We start from the raw sequence: 20048 nt of genomic DNA, 5'->3' as shown, positions 1-20048 counted from the left end.
ATCCTGATTTACCTTCTACTTCTGTACTCGAGAGCTGTACTCACTATTCTGCTGGTGGAATCACTATGTGCATACATTATATTACTTATCCTGTACTGATCCTGAGTTACATCCTGTATTATACTGCAGAGCTGCACTCAGTAATCTGCTGGTGGAGTCACTGTGCATATATATTACTTATTCTGTACTGATCTTGAGTTTCATCCTGTATTAGACTCCAGAGCTGCACTCACTATTCTGCTGGTGCAGTCACTGTGTACATATATTACTGATCCTGTACTGATCCTGAGTTACATCCTGTATTATACTCCAGAGCTGCACTCAGTAATCTGCTGGTGCAGTCACTGTGTACATACATTACATTACTTATCCTGTACTGATCCTGAGTTACATCCTGTATTATACTCCAGAGCTGCAGTCATTAATCTGCTGGTGGAGTCACTGTGTACATACATTACATTACTTATCCTGTACTGATCCTGAGTTACATCCTGTATTATACGACAGAGCTGGACTCACTATTCTGCTGGTGGAGTCACTGTGAACATACATTACATTACTTATCCGGTACTGATCCTGAGTTACATCCTGTATTATAAGACAGAGCTGCACTCACTATTCTGCTGGTGGAGTCACTGTGTATTACTTGTCCTACACTGATCCTGATTTACCTCCTGTACCGTACTCGAGAGCTGTACTCACTATTCTGCTGGTGGAATCACTATGTGCATACATTACATTACTTATCCTGTACTGATCCTGAGTTACATCCTGAATTATACTCCAGAGCTGCACTCACTATTCTCCTGGTGGAGTCACTATGTGAATGCAGTACATTAATTATTTAGTAGAATAGTGAGTGCAGCTCTTCAGTATAATACAGGATATAATTCATAATAATCAGTACAGGATAAGTAACATAATGCATGTACAAATTGTTGCAAATTATTACAAATGATCACTTAGCTTATAATATATTTTATTTATAACAAGAACAAACTTGCATTCTATATCTTTTTATTTTTTAAAGCTGAAACACAAGAAAACACAAAATGACAAATTTGCAAAAATACTCTACAGTAAAAAACATGACAGTAATCAGCAAGTGCTGTATAACGAATACAGGGTATTTAGTCGATAAGTTTTTTGCAAAAAATGTATACCAAGCCGCTTCACCACGTCACGGTAACCCTTCACGAAGCAGTCCCTATCTAATGTATTTAAAACCTGAACATGTGAACAGTGTCTAAATGAACAGGATGCAGACAGGCGCCTCCTAGCATATGGGCTTGTGGTGCAAGACAGCTCATTTATGTGCATGTCACACAGGAGAGGGGTGGGGTTTCCCAAACCATGCTGAGGTAGGAAAAACGGATTAAAAACGTATGTGACATGTACAAGTGTGAACAAGTCGGTCAGACAGTGCTCACACCACCCAATGGCTGAAACACAAGAAAACACAAAATGACAAATTTGCAAAAATGCTCTGCAGTAAAAAACATGACAGTAATCAGCAAGTGCTGTATAACGAATACAGGGTATTTAGTCGATACTTTTTTTGCAAAAAATGTATACCAAGCCGCTTCACCACGTCACGGTAACCCTTCATGAAGCAGTCCCTATCTAATGTATTTAAAACCTGAACATATGTACAGTGTCTAAATGAACAGGATGCAGACAGGTGCTCCCCAGTATGGGCTCGTGGTGCAAGACAGCTCATTTATGTGCATGTCACACAGGAGAGGGGTGGGGTCTCCCAAACCATGCTGAGCAAGGAAAAAACGGATTAAAAACGTATGTGACATGCACAAGTGTGAACAAGTCGGTCAGCCAATGCTCACACCACCCAATGGCTGAAAGCACATGTTCAGAAGCAGCAGCAGTATGGATAAATTATACAACTGTAGTAAGCAGTGTTGCTGTAAATCCATCACGCGGTTAGATAAGCATTTACAAGAAAATTTGTGCACAGGGCTCTGTGAGTCCCTCTTTTTTTTTCTCACTGTGCTCCTGCATCCCTTTTACTATCTTCATAGACATCAGCAGGCAGTTGTAAAATCATCACTTCATCACAGTGCCTTTTGTTTTGACAAAGATGAATTGTAACTTTTTTCCAGAGTGAATAATGAATTCAGGAGGTAGAGTAGTGGAAGAAATGGCTTATAAGTTGAGAAAGAATTATCTTTCTTTTGATTATATTATTTATATTACTATTGATTTATGCAAAGTTTGACATTGACCATTTAAGCCATTTTTTTGTTGGATGTCAAGTAGGAAATCAAGAAAAACTGGAGGAATCCCACCAAGATGAATCACAGACTGAAAGTCAGGAGGATGCTGTAGATGGACCAGGTATGATGTGACAATGCAGTAATATATATATATATATGTTTTCTATAACCGTCATTGGCTTAATCTACGTTCCCTCGTTACAGAAAACATTGTTCAGAGGGTCATAAATATCGTGAAGTTCTCCTGGGTCTTCATTCAGGCGCTCGCTGATGACACCATAGAGACGCTAAACAATTTCTGCAAAAATAGCGTGGACATTGCCACTGTCCTGAGGATTGAGCGCTGCATGTTACAGAGGAACCTGGATCGGGTATATCGTTTAGTACGTTTTGGAACAGATTTTGTTTCCCACGCTAAGCATTAATATGGATGACTTATTTCAGGGCAAAGAAGCCTCTCAAGAAAGTATATCTGAGTATTACAAAGCCAAGCAATTGTCAAGAACTCAAACCTTGTCCAGTGAGGAGAACGATGACCATGTTGGTCTCACCAGAGAGGAGACCGTTCAGTCCAAGAGGCTGGAAATCTGTAAGATCCTCAGTATTGAGTCGCAGCAGTCCCAGGACAGTTTCGTCTCCAGGTACCAATGAGATCCATCAGGTGTCCTTGTAGGCGTACCGAGTCCGGTAGACACATTATAATATGGATATTTGATGGTATTCTTGTTTTGGCAGCTGTGTCACAGAAGATTTGGTTTTGTCCTATGAGGACCCTGCAGGTCCTGATGAAATCCCGAAATTACGAAAACCCCAGCGAATGCTCGCCTTTGATTCCACGTCTGTTGATAGTTTAGATTTCAGGTAAATCTGAGAGGATGACAACCACAATACGGTCACAAACCTATAGAAATCGCATACAAGAGAATCCACTAGTGCCAAAGTGATAATGATATAAACACCAGATTCTAACTATTAATGCAACGGACTACTGGAAATGATCAAAATTTATTGTATTTTCCCAATATATGCCGTAGCTTTATTGATTTCTTATTTTCATAGACGAGCAGCAATTCAGTTTTCTTCAATACTGGTATCCAGACCAAAAAGATATTTAACTTTTTTAGCGTCTATGAATTGTTTATAGCTACATATGAAAGCATTGCTAAATATAGGGAAGGGGATACAATATACATTTTTGGAAGTGAATTTACCCATGAACTTGATAGGTGCTACCTTCTCTGCTAGTAGGGGTAACTTGCTGCATACTGTTTTATTATTACGCTCAATCTATGAGTTGTATGCAGTATGCTCTTAAGCTCCCCCTAGTGGTGGTCCCAGGCAGCTAAAAGTTAGCAACCAACTGTAGTGGAGTGTATCTTTTGAGAATTCACCGGTACACAGGAGAACTTCACTGAGCAAGTTATCTTGAGTAAACAGCATTTACTTCTTATGGGTAAACATGAGATAAGAATTCAGAAGCACACAGCCCGTGCTGCTGGTATAATACAGTCAAAAGCGAAAGTAAAAATAGCAATAACAAGAGAGCTTCCTACCCCACAATACAGCAAACATTTAACTTCACACTATCGACATCTGCTGTCAGGCTAGTGTAAAGTCCTCCTTTACATAAACAATAAGTCCATTTCTGTTGCTTATGCCAACACCCTTTCTCAACAGTAAGGACTTATTCAATCAAACCCAACTTTTTTATTAGTCTCTGGTGTTTATCAGCATTCAACGCCTTCGTGAAGATGTCTGCTGTCATTTCTTCAGTAGGACAATATTCTAACTTCAAGACTCCTTGTTCCTGCTGATCTCTCAAGAAATGATACTTCACATCAATATGCTTCGTTTTTGGATTGACTCTTTCCATCTGAGCAAGAACAAGACATCCTTGATTGTCCTCTTTCAATTTTGACAGTTGCAACTGTGGTTGTCCTAAGTCTGTCAACAATTGTCTTAACCACAGAACTTCTTGACTTGCATGTGCTGTGGCAACATACACTGCTTCTGTTGAAGACAGTGTCACAATTGACTGTTTCTTGTCCAACTTATTGGTCCACCTGAGAGGAAAAAAATATGTCCACTGGTAGATCTTCTGTCAACTGGATCTCCAGCCCAATCTGCATCAACATATCCTGTTAAAATGCAATTATCACTTGTGGGTAGTTTGAGCTTAACATTGCTGGTTTCTTTCAAATAACGCATTACTCTCTTTACAGCATTCCAGTCAGCTTTATTTGGTTTTGACGCGTTTCTACTCAGGATTCCTACTGCTGCTGCGATGTCTGGCCTTGTAACGGTCGCTAGATACAGTAGTTTTCCTATTGCTGTTCTGTACTCTTCATTATTTGGTAGCATATTTTTCTCACTATTCATCTCTTTAAGATAATTTGCTTCCATTGGAGCGTTTACTGTTTTTGCATCCTTCAATCCAAATTTTTCTGTTATGTCTTGAATCATGTGATTTTGATTCAGTAGGAAACTTCCATCTTCTTCTCTTTCTATCTGTATTCCTAGGTACTGTTTCAAATCTCCCAAGCCTTTGATTTCGAAGTGTCGCTTCAGGACTTTTAGAACGTTTTCTTTATCCCTTTCTTGTTCAGAACAAATCAAAATGTCGTCTACATATACGAGTACATAAATCCGTCTATTCATCAGCCTTTTTGTGTACAAGCATGGATCAGCTTTGCTTCTTTGAAATTTTTCATTTGTAAGCACTTCCGTGATTTTGTCATTCCACCCTTTAGCTGCTTGCTTTAAACCATATATGCTTTTCTGTAATTTGAAAACTTTGGGTTTCTTTCATTTTTAAATCCTGGAGATTGTTCCATGTAAATGTCTTCTGTTAAATCTCCATTCAAAAATGCTGTCTTTACATCAAGATGTATCAGTTCCATCTGTTTCATTGCTGCAACTGTAAGTAAAGTTCTTATTGTAATATGTTTGACAACTGGAGCAAATGTCTCATCATAGTCTTCTCCATATTTTTGAGAATACCCTTTAGCTACGAGTCTTGCTTGGTATCTTTCAGGTGTGCCATCTGTTTGGTATTTTACTTTAAAAATCCATTTACATCCTATGGCTTTTCTTCATTCTGGTAAATCTGTCAGTGTCCATGTATTTGAGTCATGCATGGATTTCATTTCTGTTTCTATTGCTTCTATCGATTTATTAGCTTCTTCTTTAGGGAGTTTAGATATGTCTTCCCAAGAAGTAGGTTCAAAAATTTTACTTGTGCTTGTCTTGTATGAGAGACATTTTGGTGGTTTACCTTTGTTTTCTCTCATTGAACGTCTTTGTTCTGTGTCTGTTTGTAGTTGTATTCCTTCATTTTCAGTATTCTGTTCTTCATCAATTTCAACTACTTTTTCATCAGAAACCTCTTCAGTTATGTCACTGCTGTTTTTCTCATTTTTTGTGTCATTTGAAATCATAGTGTCTTCATTTAAGTCCTCAATGAATGTCACACTGTTACTCACCGTGACTCTGTCTGTTTTGGGATCTAGGATTCTGTATCCCTTGCAATTTTCAGTATATCCAACAAATATTCCCTCCATGGATCTGTTTTGAAGTTTGGAACGTTTTTCTGTTGGAATGAATATAAAAACTTTACATCCAAAAACTTTTAAATGATTGATACTTGGTTTCATACCTTGCCACAGTTCATATGGAGTTTTATTCAGTTTTCTGGAAAAAAGTCTGTTCTGTAGATATGTAGCTGTCATTGCTGCCTCACCCCAATATTTCTCTGGTAGTTTGGAATCTGTCAGCATACATCTCATCATTTCTGTCAGAGTTCTGTTTTTCCTTTCTGCTACTCCATTTTGTTCAGGTGTGTACGGAACAGTTTTCTGGTGTTCTATACCATTTTGTCTTAAGTAGTTTTCTATTTTGTGACCTGTAAATTCACCTCCATTATCACTTCTGATGACAATTGGCTTCCATTGAAATTTGTTACTCGACCTTGTTACATAGTCTGCAAGTTTATCAAAAAATTCACTTTTATTCTTAATTAAGAATGTGACTGTGTATCTTGAGTAGTCATCTATGAAGGTCACCATGTATCTATTTCCTCCTGATGTAGTCACTTTCATGGGTCCACATACGTCAGTATGCACCAAATCAAGTGGTCTTTTGCTTTTCATCTCACTTTCTTTTGGCTTTAGATTTTATACAACATTCACATCTTACGGTAATTGAGCAATCTGATATCTTTAGATCTTTTGTCAATTCTTTTCTTTGTTGTTCCCTTATACTGTCAGGGTGTCTGTGTCCTAGACGTCTATGCCGCACGTGAATACAGTTCTTGTGATCATGTGTACATACCTTCATCTGTTCCTTTGGTGTGTCAAGATGATATAATTGTTCAGCTGCCTTGACATTGGTTATCACCTTGTTTCCTGCTAGAATTGCACACTCATTGTCTTTGAATTTTACAGTGAGTCCATTGGCTGTTAAATGCTTCACAGATAACAATTCGCCTTCCAATTTTGGAGCATACAACACATTCTGTACAAGTATCTTTGAATTTTGTCTGAACTTGTTTGAACAGTTTAGCATACCTTGTCCTATACCTTCTGCGGTTATTTTGCTTCCATCTGCAAGATAAATGGCTTCTTTCTTATCTAAATCAAGTTCAGTGAACAAATTCTTGTCACTTGTCATATGACTCGTTGCTCCTGAATCAAAAAACCAACCAAGTTGTCACGTCGCCGCCAGACTCAGGGCCTGCTGTTCCGGCTTCGGCCACTAGGAGGCGCCGGACTGGTACGTCGTCGCCAGACTCAGGGCCTGCTGCTCCGGCTTCGGCCACTGGGAGGCCCCGGACTGACACTTCACCGCCAGACTCGGGGCCTGCGGTTCCAGTCTCAGTCACTAGGAGGCGCCGGACCATCACGTCGCCGTCGGACTCGGGGACAGCTGTTCCTGCCTCAGCCACTGGGAGGCACCGTGGTTTGCTCCAGGGTGAGGGTGGTGAAAGAGAAGAGGCTCCTGCGCAGGCATCTGGTGGGTGCAGGCTCCGCCCCTCTGTCAGTCATGTAGGGCTTACTGCATTTCCATCTTGCCTGGTCCTGGGGGCGGTCCTGATTACATCATCAGTCCAGGAACCTGTGAGGGAGGACCTGATCCCTCAAATACCTTGGGACTGGTCTTGCAAGCCGCCAGATATAGTCTTGGTTTCCCCTGTGTGCTAGTTGTTATTTGCTATCTTTGATTCTGACCTTTGCCTGGATTCCTGACTCTGCTACTGCCTAATGATTCTGTACCTCTGCCGTCCTCCTGGTTTATGACTCTGACTTTGGCCTGAATTTGACTCTGCTACTGCCTAACGATTCTGTACCTCTGCCGTCCTCCTGGTTTATGACTCTGACTTTGGCCTGAATTTGACTCTGCTATTGCCTGCCGTTTTTGTACCTTTGCTGCCCGCCTGGTTAAGACTCGGATTCCTGACTTCGCTTTTTGTCCCGTTTTTAACCCCTCTCTGGCGACCGTGCTGCTCTGGCCCGCTGCTCATATTCAGACAGCGCCTCCTGGGCTCTGCTGTAAATCCAGATCCCTGTATAGGGGTAAAAGGTATCGGGGTTGCTCGGGGTGCTGTCTTACTGCAGCCCAGACTTGCAGGCGGACGTCACACAAGTGATGATTTCTTGTCTGTTACTTTAAATGTGCCATTGCAATTATTCTCACATGAATCGGAAATTGTGTTTTTCACTTTCTGTGTATGCTCTTTATGTTGTAAAATTTGTTGTTCTGCTTTCCATATGGTACAGTCTTTCTTTAAATGACCTTTTTTCTTACATCTGAAACATTCTCTTGTCTCTTTATTATAGGGTTTTTTAAATTCTGTAGCTTTAAGAGTGTTTCCAACTGTCCTTTTCAGTAGAAAAATCACTTGTTTGTTCTTTTCTTCTCTGATATTCATCTAGGAGTCTGGTTTTCACAAAATCTAATGTGATGTCTTTTTCTGGTCTTGTCTCTAGGGCATTTATCAAGGCTGTATACGAATCTGGTAAACTGCACAATAAAATTGCTGCTACATGACTTTCTATAATGTCTTCACCAGTAGACCTTAGCTGTGATATTATTTCCATCATTGAGACTATGTGCTTCTGCATGTTGTCAAATCATAGAATCATAGAATGGTAGAGATGGAAGGGACCTCCTGGGGCATCTGGTCCAACCCCCTGCTCAAAGCAGGATTCGCTAAATCATCCCAGACAGATGTCTGTCCAGCCTCTGTTTGAAGACTTCTATTGAAGGAGAACTCACCACCTCTCGTGGCAGCCTGTTCCACTCATTGATCACTGTAACTGTGAAAAAGTTTTTTCTAATATCTGTGTCTTCTCCCATTCAGTTTCATCCCATTGCTTCTAGTCTTTCCTTGTGCAAATGAGAATAAAGATGATCCTTCTGCAATGTCACAGCCCTTGAGATATTTGTAGACAGCTATTAAGTCTCCTCTCAGTCTTCTCTTCTGCAAGCTAAACATTTCCAAATCCTGTAACCTTTCCTCATAAGACAGAGTTTGCAGACCGGTCACCATTCTGGTCGCTCTTTTCTGAACTTGCTCCAATTTGTTGATGTCTTTTTAAAAATGTGGCCCCCAAAACTGGACATATTCGTATTTCCCAGGGAGCATTGCACCTAGGATTTCACTGATTGAGTGCCTTTGCCGGCTGCCGCAGTGTTTTCTTTGACTGGTCTCCCTGAGCTCAGTGATTGTTTAGTGATGTTGGTCTACTAGGCATTGCTGCCACCTAGCCAGAATCCTACTCCACACTGATGAGGGGCAACACCCCAAAACAGCTGTCTGTGGATGGATACCTGACCTTGGTATTTCCCTTGTCATATCTGTAAACTCATAAAGAGCTGGATATTGACTTAAAGGGCCACTTAATGTGGTAATGGTGGTTTCCGAAATGATCCACCCCTTGGCTGGGTCCTTCCCTGGAGGAAGATCTGGCTTGTCCCGTGTTTGAGACTCTTAAATGAGGCTCCACAGACTTTATTTGCATATTCATATTTCCCAGGGAACATTGCACCTAGGATTTCACTGATTGAGCGCCTTTGCCGGCTGCCGCAGTGTTTTCTTTGACTGGTCTCCCTGAGGTCAGTGATTGTTTCGTGATGTTGGTCTACTAGGCATTGCTCCCACCTAGCCAGAATCCTACTCCACACTGATGAGGGGCAACACCCCGAAACAGCTGTCTTTGTATGGATACCTGGCCTTGGAATTTCCCTTGTCATATCTGTAAACTTGTAAAGAGCTGGATATTGACTTAAAGGGCCACTTAATATGGTGGTAATGGTGGTTTCCGAAAGGAGCCACCCCTTGGCTGGGTCCTTCCCTGGAGGAAGAACTGGCTAGTCCCGTGTTTGAGACTCTTAAATGAGGCTGCACAGACTTTATTTGCCTATAAGACTTTTATTGAAGGAGAACTCACCACCTCTCGTGGCAGTCTATTACACTTATTGATCACTCTAACTGTGAAAGTTTTTTCTAATATTTAATCTGTGTCTCCTCCCATTCAGTTTCATCCCATTGCTTCTAGTCTTTCCTTGTGCAAATGAGAATAAAGATGATCCTTCTGCAATGTGACAGCCCTTGAGATATTTGTAGACAGCTATTAAGTCTCCTCTCAGTCTTCTCTTCTGCAGCCAAAACATTCCCAAATCCTGCAACCTTTCCTCACAAGACAGGGTTTGCAGACCGGTCACCATTCTGGTCGCTCTTTTCTGAACTTGCTCCAATTTGTTGATGTCTTTTTTAAATTGTGGTGCCCAAAACTGGACATAGTATTCCAGATGAGGTCTGACCAAAGAGGAGTAGAGGGCAATAATGACTTCACGTGATCTAGACTGTATGCTTCTCTTAATACATCCTAGAATTGCATTTGCCTTTTTTGCTGCTGCATCACACTGTTGACTTATATTCAGTCTGTGATCTATTAGTATACCCAAGTCTTTTTCACATGTGCTATTGCTTAGCCCTATTCCTCCCATTCTGTATATGCTTTTTTCATTTTTATTGCCCAGATGTAGTACTTTGCATTTTTTCCTGTTAAAAACCATTCTGTTAGTTGCTGCCCACTGCTCCAGTTTATTTATATCTTTTTGAATCCTCTCTCTCTCTTCTCTAGTATTAGCTATCCCTCCTAGCTTTGTGTCATCAGCAAATTTAATCAATTTACCCTCAATCCCTTCATCTAAATCGTTGATAAAGATGTTGAACAATACAGGGCCCAGGACAGAGCCCTGTGGTACCCCACTTGAGACATTCTTCCAACTGGATGTGCAGCCATTTACGACCACTCTTTGGGTCCGATCACTAAGCCAGTTATGAATCCACCTAACAGTTGCCTTGTCCATTCCATACTTAGCCAATTTTTCAATAAGGATTGTGTGAAATACTTTGTCAAATGCTTTGCTGAAGTCAAAATATACTATATCTACAGCATTTCCCTGATCCACCCAATCAGTCATTCTGTCATAGAAGGAAATTAAGTTAATCTGACATGACTTATTAGTTATAAACCCATGCTGACTCTGTTTAATCAATTCATTCTTATCCAAGTACTTACATACATATTGTTTAATAATTTGTTCAACGATCTTTCCTGGTATGGAAGTCAGACTCACCGGCCTATAGTTGCCTGGGTCCACCTTCTTCCCCTTTTTGAAGATAGGAACAACATTTGCTCTTCTCCAGTCCTCTGGGACTTCTCCTGTTCTCCCAAAATTTTCAAAGATTATGGAGAGGGGTTCAAAAAATTCTTCTGCTATCTCCTTCAGTATTCTGAGGTGTAAATCATCTGGACCTGGAAACTTGAATTCATATAGGTTAGCTAAGTGTTTCCTCACTATCTCTCTGTTTATAGATATCCTGGATTCTTTATTCCCTTAATAGGACAGTGAAGAACAATTGATGTTACATTTCCTTTCTGAGAGAAAACAGATGCAAAATAGGAATTTAAAAGTTCGACCTTCTCAACATCATGTCTTACCATTTCATCATTTTCATCCTGTAAAAATCCTATAGCATCTTTGACTTTTCTTTTACTTTTGACATATACCCAAAATCCTTTATTATTGCTTTTGACGTCTCTTGCAAGCCTCAATTTATTGTCAGCTTTAGATAATCTGATTTGTGCCCTGCAAGTTCTGCAGACAGCATTATATTCTTCTTTAGATATGCCTCCCTCTTTCCATTTTAGAAACATTTCTTTCTTCCTTTTTAAAATGTGCTTAAGTTCTGTGTTCATCCATCCTGGTTTACTTTAATGCTTCCTATTCTTCCCTCTTTTCAGAATTGTTAACAATTGTGCTTTGAGAATTTCATTTTTCAAGATTTCCCATCCTTCCTGGACATTTTTGTCCTTAAGGATATCCAGCCATTGGATCCCTCCAATTCTCTTTCTGAATCCCTTAAAATCTGCCTTTCTGAAATCTAACCTTGACGTCTGAGTCTTCACAGGTCTTCCTCCTCTAGTTATCCAAAATTCTAAAATAGCATGGTCGCTACCTCCTAGGGTCCCAGCCACTTTTACCTCCTCAACCATTTCCTCCCTGTTTATAAGGATTAGATCCAAGGTAGTTCCCCTTGTTTTCTCCCCTACCTTTTGGAAGATAAAGTTGTCAGCAAGAGAGGATAAGAATTTCCTTGACCTGTTAGTTTTGCCTGAGAAAGATTCCCAGCAAGTGTCTGGATAGTTGAAATCTCCCATGATAACTATGTCATATTTTTTGGAGAACTTGGCCATTTGATGCATAAAGAGTTCATCCATATCTTCAGCTTGCACAGGCGGCCTGTAGTAAATGCCTACAATGGTGTCCTTTCCATTGTTCTGTCCTTGTATTTTTACCCAAACAGTTTCCACAGAACGCCCAGTCTCTGAAGCTTCAATCTCTGTGCAGATATAAGTGTTTCTAACATACAATGCGACACCTCCTCCTCATTTATCAAGTCTGTTTCTAGCAAATAAGTTGTATCCTTCTAGCCTTGTATTCCAATCATGTGTATTGTCCCACCAAGTTTCAGTGATTCCAATGACATCATATTTCTTTTCCTGCATTAGTAGTTCCAATTCTCCTTGTTTGTTGCCCATGCTATGTGCATTAGTATAGAAACATTTTAGTTTGTGATTGGTTTCTCTTTCTCCAATATCTTTATTATTTAGATTCTTTTGTCTTTGTTCTTTCCTCCCACTTCTAATACCAGAGTTCTCAATAGCATTTGCCAGGTGTATGGCTTTTTCTGGCCTTTTGCCTCCCTTCCCACATGGTTCTAGTTTAAAGCTCTCCTGATGAGTGTAGCAAGGTGACTTCCAAATACATGTTTTCCAGTCTTCGTAAGGTGCACGTCATCTCTAGCAAGTAGTCCATCGTATAGGTAATTCATTCCGTGATCCAGAAATCCAAATCCTTGCTGACGGCACCATCAACGTAGCCAGTTGTTCCCCTGCAGAATCTTATTCCACCTCCTTGTTCCATGGCCATCCACTGGGAGGATAGAAGAGAAGACCACCTGCGCTCCCAGTTCTTTCACTTTCTTACCTAAGTTTTTAAAGTCACTTCAGATGGTTTCCAGGTCGTTTCTTGCTGTGTCATTTGTCCCCACATGCATTAGCAGGAATGGGTAGTCTGAAGAGTCCTGATATCCTGTCAGACACATCTTTAATTTTTGCACCTGGAAGACAGCACATTTCTCTTGATGTTATATCCGGTCTGCAGATAGCGGCCTCTGTTCCTCTCAACAGGGAATCCCCCATGACCACCACTCTCCGTTTCTTCTTCAAAACATTTTTCTTTCTCCATCCAGGATGACTCTGAGGGCGTACAAGGTTGCTGTTTGTGGGCAAAGTCTTATCCTGATGTATTTCTTCATCGTTCTCCTGTGTAAGAGCCTGTCATTTGTCATTTGCACTTAATCTCATACTGTAAAGCTTTCTTAATAGAAATAACTTGTGATTTAAACTGGGTCTTTCATATAGCTTTTTCAATGTCTCCCACATTCCTTTCACTGTATCCTCATTCCTTATGTGTATTAATTGAGCATCATCCACTAATAAGCTAATGGTGGCTCTAGCTTCTCTATTCTTTCTATCCCATGTCTGATTATCTTCATCAGGTCTATCTGTAATGATTACTTCCCATAAATCATCTTTAGATAACAACATCTCTACTTTGAATTTGCATAACTGATAATTTTCACTGTTTAGCTTACCTACTGTGAGTTTCAGCTCAGTGCTGCACATAATTTTTATATAGTCTTACTTGTTTTATGAAGATATTCTTCTTTCTTCTTGAGAGTTCCTGTATATCCTGTGTGTGGTGATTCTCTGTAATTATCTCCAGTGTGCGACCCTCCAGTTCCTGGGTCATAAATTCCTTTGTCCCTCTGTATCTGGATTATTTTTTCAGCCTCCATTTACTGGGTTTTATTTCCTTCTGTTAACAGAGCTTATCTGCTTCTCTGTGTCTGAGGTTATTGCTTAGGGTTTTCAGTGCGTCTGGGATTCTGTGTTCTGGGACTATCTCCTGGGTGTCTGGGTTCTGGGCCCATAGCCTGTAGCAGAGTGTATCTTTTGAGAATTCACTGGTACACAGGAGAACGTCACTGAGCAAGTTATCTTGAGTAAACAGCATTTACTTCTTATGGGTAAACATGAGCTAAGAATTCAGAAGCACACAGCCTGTGCTGCTGGTATAATACAGTCAAAAGCGAAAGTAAAAATAACAATAACAAGAGAGCTTCCTTCCCCACAATACAGAAAACATTTAACTTCACACTATCGCCATCTGCTGTCAGGCTAGTGTAAAGTCCTCCTTTACATAAACAATAAGTCCATTTCTGTTGCTTATGCCAACACCAACTGCATCCAATATTAAAAGGAATCTGTCAGCAGGATTTCACTCCCCAAACTATGTTTATGCTTATGTAACCCTTTGAAAGACAAGGCCAGCGATACCTCTACATGTCCAGTCCAGAGATTGAATCGATATGCAAATGAGGCTGAAGTGCTTTAGTCAAGTGAAAGCTTTTCCCATGCCTATCATTCCAGTTCTAATCCCTACTCAGTTCCACCTCCTCTTGAATGAATGAGAGCTTCTTTGTTGGGCTTATCTTTTAAAAAAAAATATCTATTCCTATATCCTGCCATGCTGACAGATTTCCTTTAAGAGATCTCTTGGACCTGAAGAGGCTGGTTTACCGTACTTACTTTGAAAATCCTCGGAAGAATGGCTGTATAATTGTAATATTAAAGTTAGGATTTTACGAATCCAGCTGTATGTCAGGCAGCAAAATTTTCAAAAACCATTCTGACATGGATTTTCAAAGTAAGTACACAGGCCTCATCAAGACTAAGAAGTCTATTTAATAATGTATGCGGTTTATGTTGTATAATCTGGCGCAGATCCACGTTAATTATTTAAAGGAATTATATACTTAAAAAAATATATCTTTAGATGTGGATTTCAGTCCTAGCCTCGGGTCCATGAAGCTACGGTTTCAGCTGATCGGTGTGCGAGCCAAGTGTCGGATCTTCCCTGGTTTCATATTAATAACCTGTCATACAGTTAGGCCATCACAATGTCAGTCCTGGACAACCTCTTTAATACAGGTATATTTGTTACTTGTATTAGCACATCTAAAGGTATTCTTCTTAAAATGGAAAACCCCCTTTAGTCCGTGTTTAAAGCTGTGTACCAGAACAGCCGTTCGGCAGCCACCATAAGGATATACTCAGAAATTATGCTGCACATTATAGGGGACCTGTGGAGATTAACAAAAGTAAATGGCATCCCATGATGTGGGTTCACTAAAAAAGCGATATAAAATATAGAGATATTTGACGTTGTTCTTGTGTAAGTTTTTTCCTTGATGTTTACCTCCCTTTCTCACAGCCTACATGAGGATGATGGTAAATCGGGGATGGGTCAGGAAGATGAGGAATATGAAGGGGATGCAGAAATGACAGAAACAAGAACAGATATCCCACCGTCATATAGTACAGTTATTTTAAAGGGAGAGCAGTCTTCCACTGAGGCGAAGGAAACAACCCAAGGACTGGATGATGACAGCAGGCCGCTGGCAGATGTCCCACAGCTATTAACTGCAAGTGAACTACTACTGAACAGGTAAAAGGGCATAAAAAGGCAATTGATTCAATTAGTATAAATGTCTGAGATTGATGATGTGTACTTGTAAGGCAGCTTTATTAGAGCAGCAAGTGGCTCAGTGATTAACACTGTTGCTTTGCATTGCTGGGATCTTGGGTTCAAATCCCACCAAGGACAACATCTGCAATGAGTTTGTATGTTCTCTCCGTGTATGTGTGGGTTTCCTCCGGGTTCTCCGGTTTCCTCCCACATTCCAAAGACATACTGAAAGGGAATGTAGATTGTGAGCCCCATCGGGGATAGTGATGATGTATAGAAAGTGCTGAGGAATATGATGGCAATATGATACAAGGAAAGCATAATAATAAGTATTTGCTTATGTAATGAAGCATGAATATTTACAGAGGTCTTCTAGGACTTACAAAGTGATGACCTATTCTTATCATCAATATCAGATCAGTGAGCCCTAACTCCCACTGATCAGCCAAAATTGTACAAAGCCAGAACAACACAGCTCCATACACCGCATACACAGCTCTTATTTACTTCAGCAGGACCAGAGAACGGCCAACACACTGTATAGAGGACCTACTATCTGTTGATCTGTGTGGGTGTCAAATATTGGACTCCTACCCATCTGATATTGATGACGTAACCTATGGAGAAGGCATCAATAACTAAGTCCTGGACAACCCACTAGGCAGGACATTGAAACTCCCACTCAGTCATTCCTGTTATGAATGGGTCACCGAGGAGGATGGCAGGAACAGGCTAAGCCACCAGAAAACCAGAGACGTTGGTAACTAAGCGGATTGCAGACCCCTGATCCTATCAACACAACTAGCAGTAGCCGTGGAGCATTCCTACGATGCCCTAGACGCCTCGGCACAGCCGGAGAACTAACTAAGCCTAAAGCCAGAAAGGTGAAATCTAAACTGCCCCGGAGCACATCCCCAAAGAAATAGACAGCCTCCAAACATTTATTGTCGGTGAGACAAGATGAGACACAAACACAGGCAGAGAACAGACTGAGCAAACAGTGGGGCCCAAGCTGTCTAGACAGGACAGAACAGAAAAGATACTGTCTGCAATCACGTACAAAACCCTAAAAAAATCCAACACATCTGATATACAAAAAACCTGAGGCCACACGACCTCACACCCGCTAGATCAGCACTCTGGTATGAACTGGAAGCAAAGCAAAAGATACTAACATAACAGGGGACTGAACAAACTGACACAAGCTGTAACCTATGAGAGGGGCCCAGCGCTACCCCCAGCAGGGAGTACACTGAACCCTAGCAACAAAGCAGAAAGCAAAAAAAAAGGCACAACCAGATTAGATGCAAAGGATTAGCAAAAGAATCACTTAACTGAACCATGCAGATCAGGCAGGAGACAAAAGAACTCCAAATACACAAGGAGGAAATCACCAGCAACCACCAAGGGAAGCCTGCTTAATTACACTCACTGGCCACTTTATTAGGTACACCATGCTAGTAAGGGGTTGGACCCCCTTTTGCCTTCAGAACTGCCTCAATTCTTCGTGGCAGAGATTCAACAAGGTGCTGGAAGCATTCCTCAGAGATTTTGGACCATATTGACATGATGGCATCACACAGTTGGCGCAGATTTGTCGGCTGCACATCCCTGATACGAATCTCCCGTTCCACCACATCCCAAAGATGCTCTATTGGATTGAGATCTGGTGACTGAGGAGGCCATTTGAGTACAGTAAACTCATTGTCATGTTCAAGAAACCAATCTGAGATGATTCGAGCTTTATGACATGGCGCATTATCCTGCTGAAAGTAGCCATCAGATGTTGGGTACATTGTGGTCATAAAGGGATGGACATGGTCAGCAACAATACTCAGGTAGGCTGTGGCGTTGCAACGATGCTCAATTGGTACCAAGGGGCCCAAAGAGTGCCCAGAAAAAATTCCCCACACCATGACACCACCACCACCAGCCTGAACCGTTGATACAAGGCAGGATGGATCCATGCTTTCATGTTGTTTACGCCAAATTCTGACCCTACCATCCGAATGTCGCAGCAGAAATCGAGACTCATCAGACCAGGCAACGTTTTTCCAATCTTCTACTGTCCAATTTCGATGAGCTTGTGCAAATTGTAGCCTCAGTTTCCTGTTCTTAGCTGAGAGGAGTGGTACCCAGTGTGGTCTTCTGCTGCTGTAGCCAATCTGCCTCAAAGTTCGACGCACTGTGCGTTCAGAGATGCTCTTCTGCCTACCTTGGTTGTAACGGGTGGCAATTTGAGTCACTGTTGCCTTTCTATCAGCTCGAACCAGTCTGCCCATTCTCCTCTGACCTCTGGCATCAACATGGCATTTCCGGCCACAGAACTGCCGCTCACTGGATTTTTTTTCTTTTTCGGACCATTCTCTGTAAACCCTAGAGATGGTTGTGCGTGAAAATCCCAGTAGATCAGCAGTTTCTGAAATTCTCAGACCAGCCCTTCTGGCACCAACAATCATGCCACGTTCAAAGGCACTCAAATCACCTTTCTTCCCCATACTGATGCTCGGTTTGAACTGCAGGAGATTGTCTTGACCATGTCTACATGCCTAAATGCACTGAGTTGCCGCCATGTGATTGGCTGATTAGAAATTAAGTCTTAACACACAGTTGGACAGGTGTACCTAATAAAGTGGCCAGTGAGTGTATATGCTCCCAGCCAGTAATCCCAGATTCCCAATTATCGTCATTGGGTGGCAAACTTCCATCAACCTGGCCAGCTCCACTACTCCGAGTAACCACCAGAGGGAGCAGAGGGAGCCTCGGCTCAGAAGTCCGAGCAAGGGAATTCCCAACACATTCCCTCTTATATTCTTTTTCTCCAGACACACACAGCCACATCATGTCCTATTCTGCTCCCACCTTCTAATGCTCTGTCTACTACTCCTCATTGCTGGCGACGTATCCCCAAATCCTGGCCCTTCTCAACACATCTCCACACTAATTTCTAACATCCTGCCACGATCTTCTACACTTTTTCGCAACCATGACAACCTCATACCTATTCATCCAGCCCCCACTCCCCGGTCCCCCTACCTGGAGCTCTATGGAACGCACGCTGTGTCTGCAACAAGCTATCGTTTATCCATGACCTCTTTATTACCAACAAACTCTCCTTCCTTGCCATCACTGAAACCTGGCTCACTCCCTCTGACATAGCCTCTCCAGCTGCGCTTTCCTATGGCGGATTCCATCACTCTCACACCCCTCGCCCCAGCAACAAACGTGGTGAAGGAGTTGGCTTGCTCCTGTCTGATACCTGCTCCTTTACCCCAATTCCTCTGCCACCCTCCGCTACTCTTCCTTCACTCCGTCTGCATCTATTCCCCCTCCAACTGTCTGTCATCCACCGCCCCCCAGAACTAGCCATCACCACCTGGCTACTCCATTTCCTTTCTGCTGACATCCCCACCATCATCATGGGCGACTTCAACATCCCTATTGACACTTCCACCCCAGCTGCCTCTAAACTTCTATCGCTCACAGCTTCCCTTGGCCTCACTCAATGGTCCTCTGCGGCCACTCACAAAGATGGTCACACGCTGGACCTTATCTTCACCCGTCTCTGTTCCCTCACTAATCTCAACTCACCCCTCCCCCTGTCTGACCACAACCTACTGACATTCTCTTCCCTCTCCTCTTCTACTGCGCAACCCCCACTCCATAAACTCACTCACCCTCGCAGGAATCTCAAACACCTCAATTTACAATCACTCTCTGAGTCCCTTTTCCCTCTTACAGACATAGCTTCCCTTCATGACACAGATGCTGCTGCCACTTTTTATAACACCACAATAACAGCAACACTTGATTCGGCTGCTCCCCTCACACACAGCAAAACTCGTACAATCAACAGGCAGCCCTGGCTGACAAGACTGACTAAAGAACTGAGATGCATTTCCGGGGCCACTGAGCAGAGATGGAAGAGAACCCATTCTACTGAGCACTTCAGCGTATACAAGCACTCCCTTGCCAGCTTTAAGTCCACGCTCTCTGCCGCTAAACAAACTTACTTCGCATCTCTCATATCCGCCCTGTCTCACAACCCTAAACAACTCTTCAACACTTTCAATTCTCTACTCCGTCCCGCAGCACCTCCTCCCCCTCCTCTCATTTCTGCTGAAGACTTTGCCTCCTTCTTTAAGCAGAAGATCGACACGATCAGACAAAACTTTGGCCCGCAGCCCCCAATGCCCCTCTCAGCCGCTCAGCCCTGTTCTGCAAAAGCCAGCTTCTCGACCATGACAGAAGATCAGCTCTCCACCCTTCTGTCAAGATCACACCTCACCACTTGTGCCCTCGACCCACTCCCGTCTCACCTCATCCCTAACTTGGCCATAGTCTTCATCCCATCTCTAACACACCTCTTCAACATTTCACTTACAAATGGTGTCTTTCCCTCATCCTTCAAACATGCCTCAATCACACCCATCCTCAAAAAGACCTCCCTTGATCCATCCTCTGTGTCTAACTATCGCCCGATATCTCATCTCCCTTACGCCTCAAAACTACTGGAACAGCATGTATATCTTGAACTGTCCTCCCACCTCTCCTCCTGTTCCCTCTTTGACCGGTTACAATCTGGCTTCTGACCTCATCACTCAACTGAAACTGCCCTAACTAAAGTCACTAACGACCTACTAACCACCAGGA

General features: G+C 42.1%; 1 protein-coding gene across 1 annotated transcript in view; it reads left to right on the top strand.

Moving 5' to 3' along the window:
• The window catches only part of LOC141096108 (piezo-type mechanosensitive ion channel component 2-like), a 242528-nt gene that overhangs the window by 180506 nt on the left and 41974 nt on the right, over positions 1 to 20048 (top strand). The window contains 5 exon segments of the mRNA XM_073582522.1: positions 2284 to 2352; positions 2436 to 2602; positions 2676 to 2872; positions 2967 to 3123; positions 15178 to 15374. Coding sequence (XP_073438623.1) covers positions 2284 to 2352; positions 2436 to 2602; positions 2676 to 2872; positions 2967 to 3123; positions 15178 to 15374 — 787 coding nt within the window.

This window comes from Dendrobates tinctorius, unplaced genomic scaffold (assembly GCF_039654945.1).
Source record: "Dendrobates tinctorius isolate UK_male_01 unplaced genomic scaffold, ASM3965494v1 ptg000071l, whole genome shotgun sequence".
Lineage (NCBI taxonomy): Eukaryota > Metazoa > Chordata > Amphibia > Anura > Dendrobatidae > Dendrobates > Dendrobates tinctorius.
The sequence above is the reverse complement of the archived record's forward strand: the minus strand, read 5'-3'. Positions and strand labels throughout refer to the sequence as shown.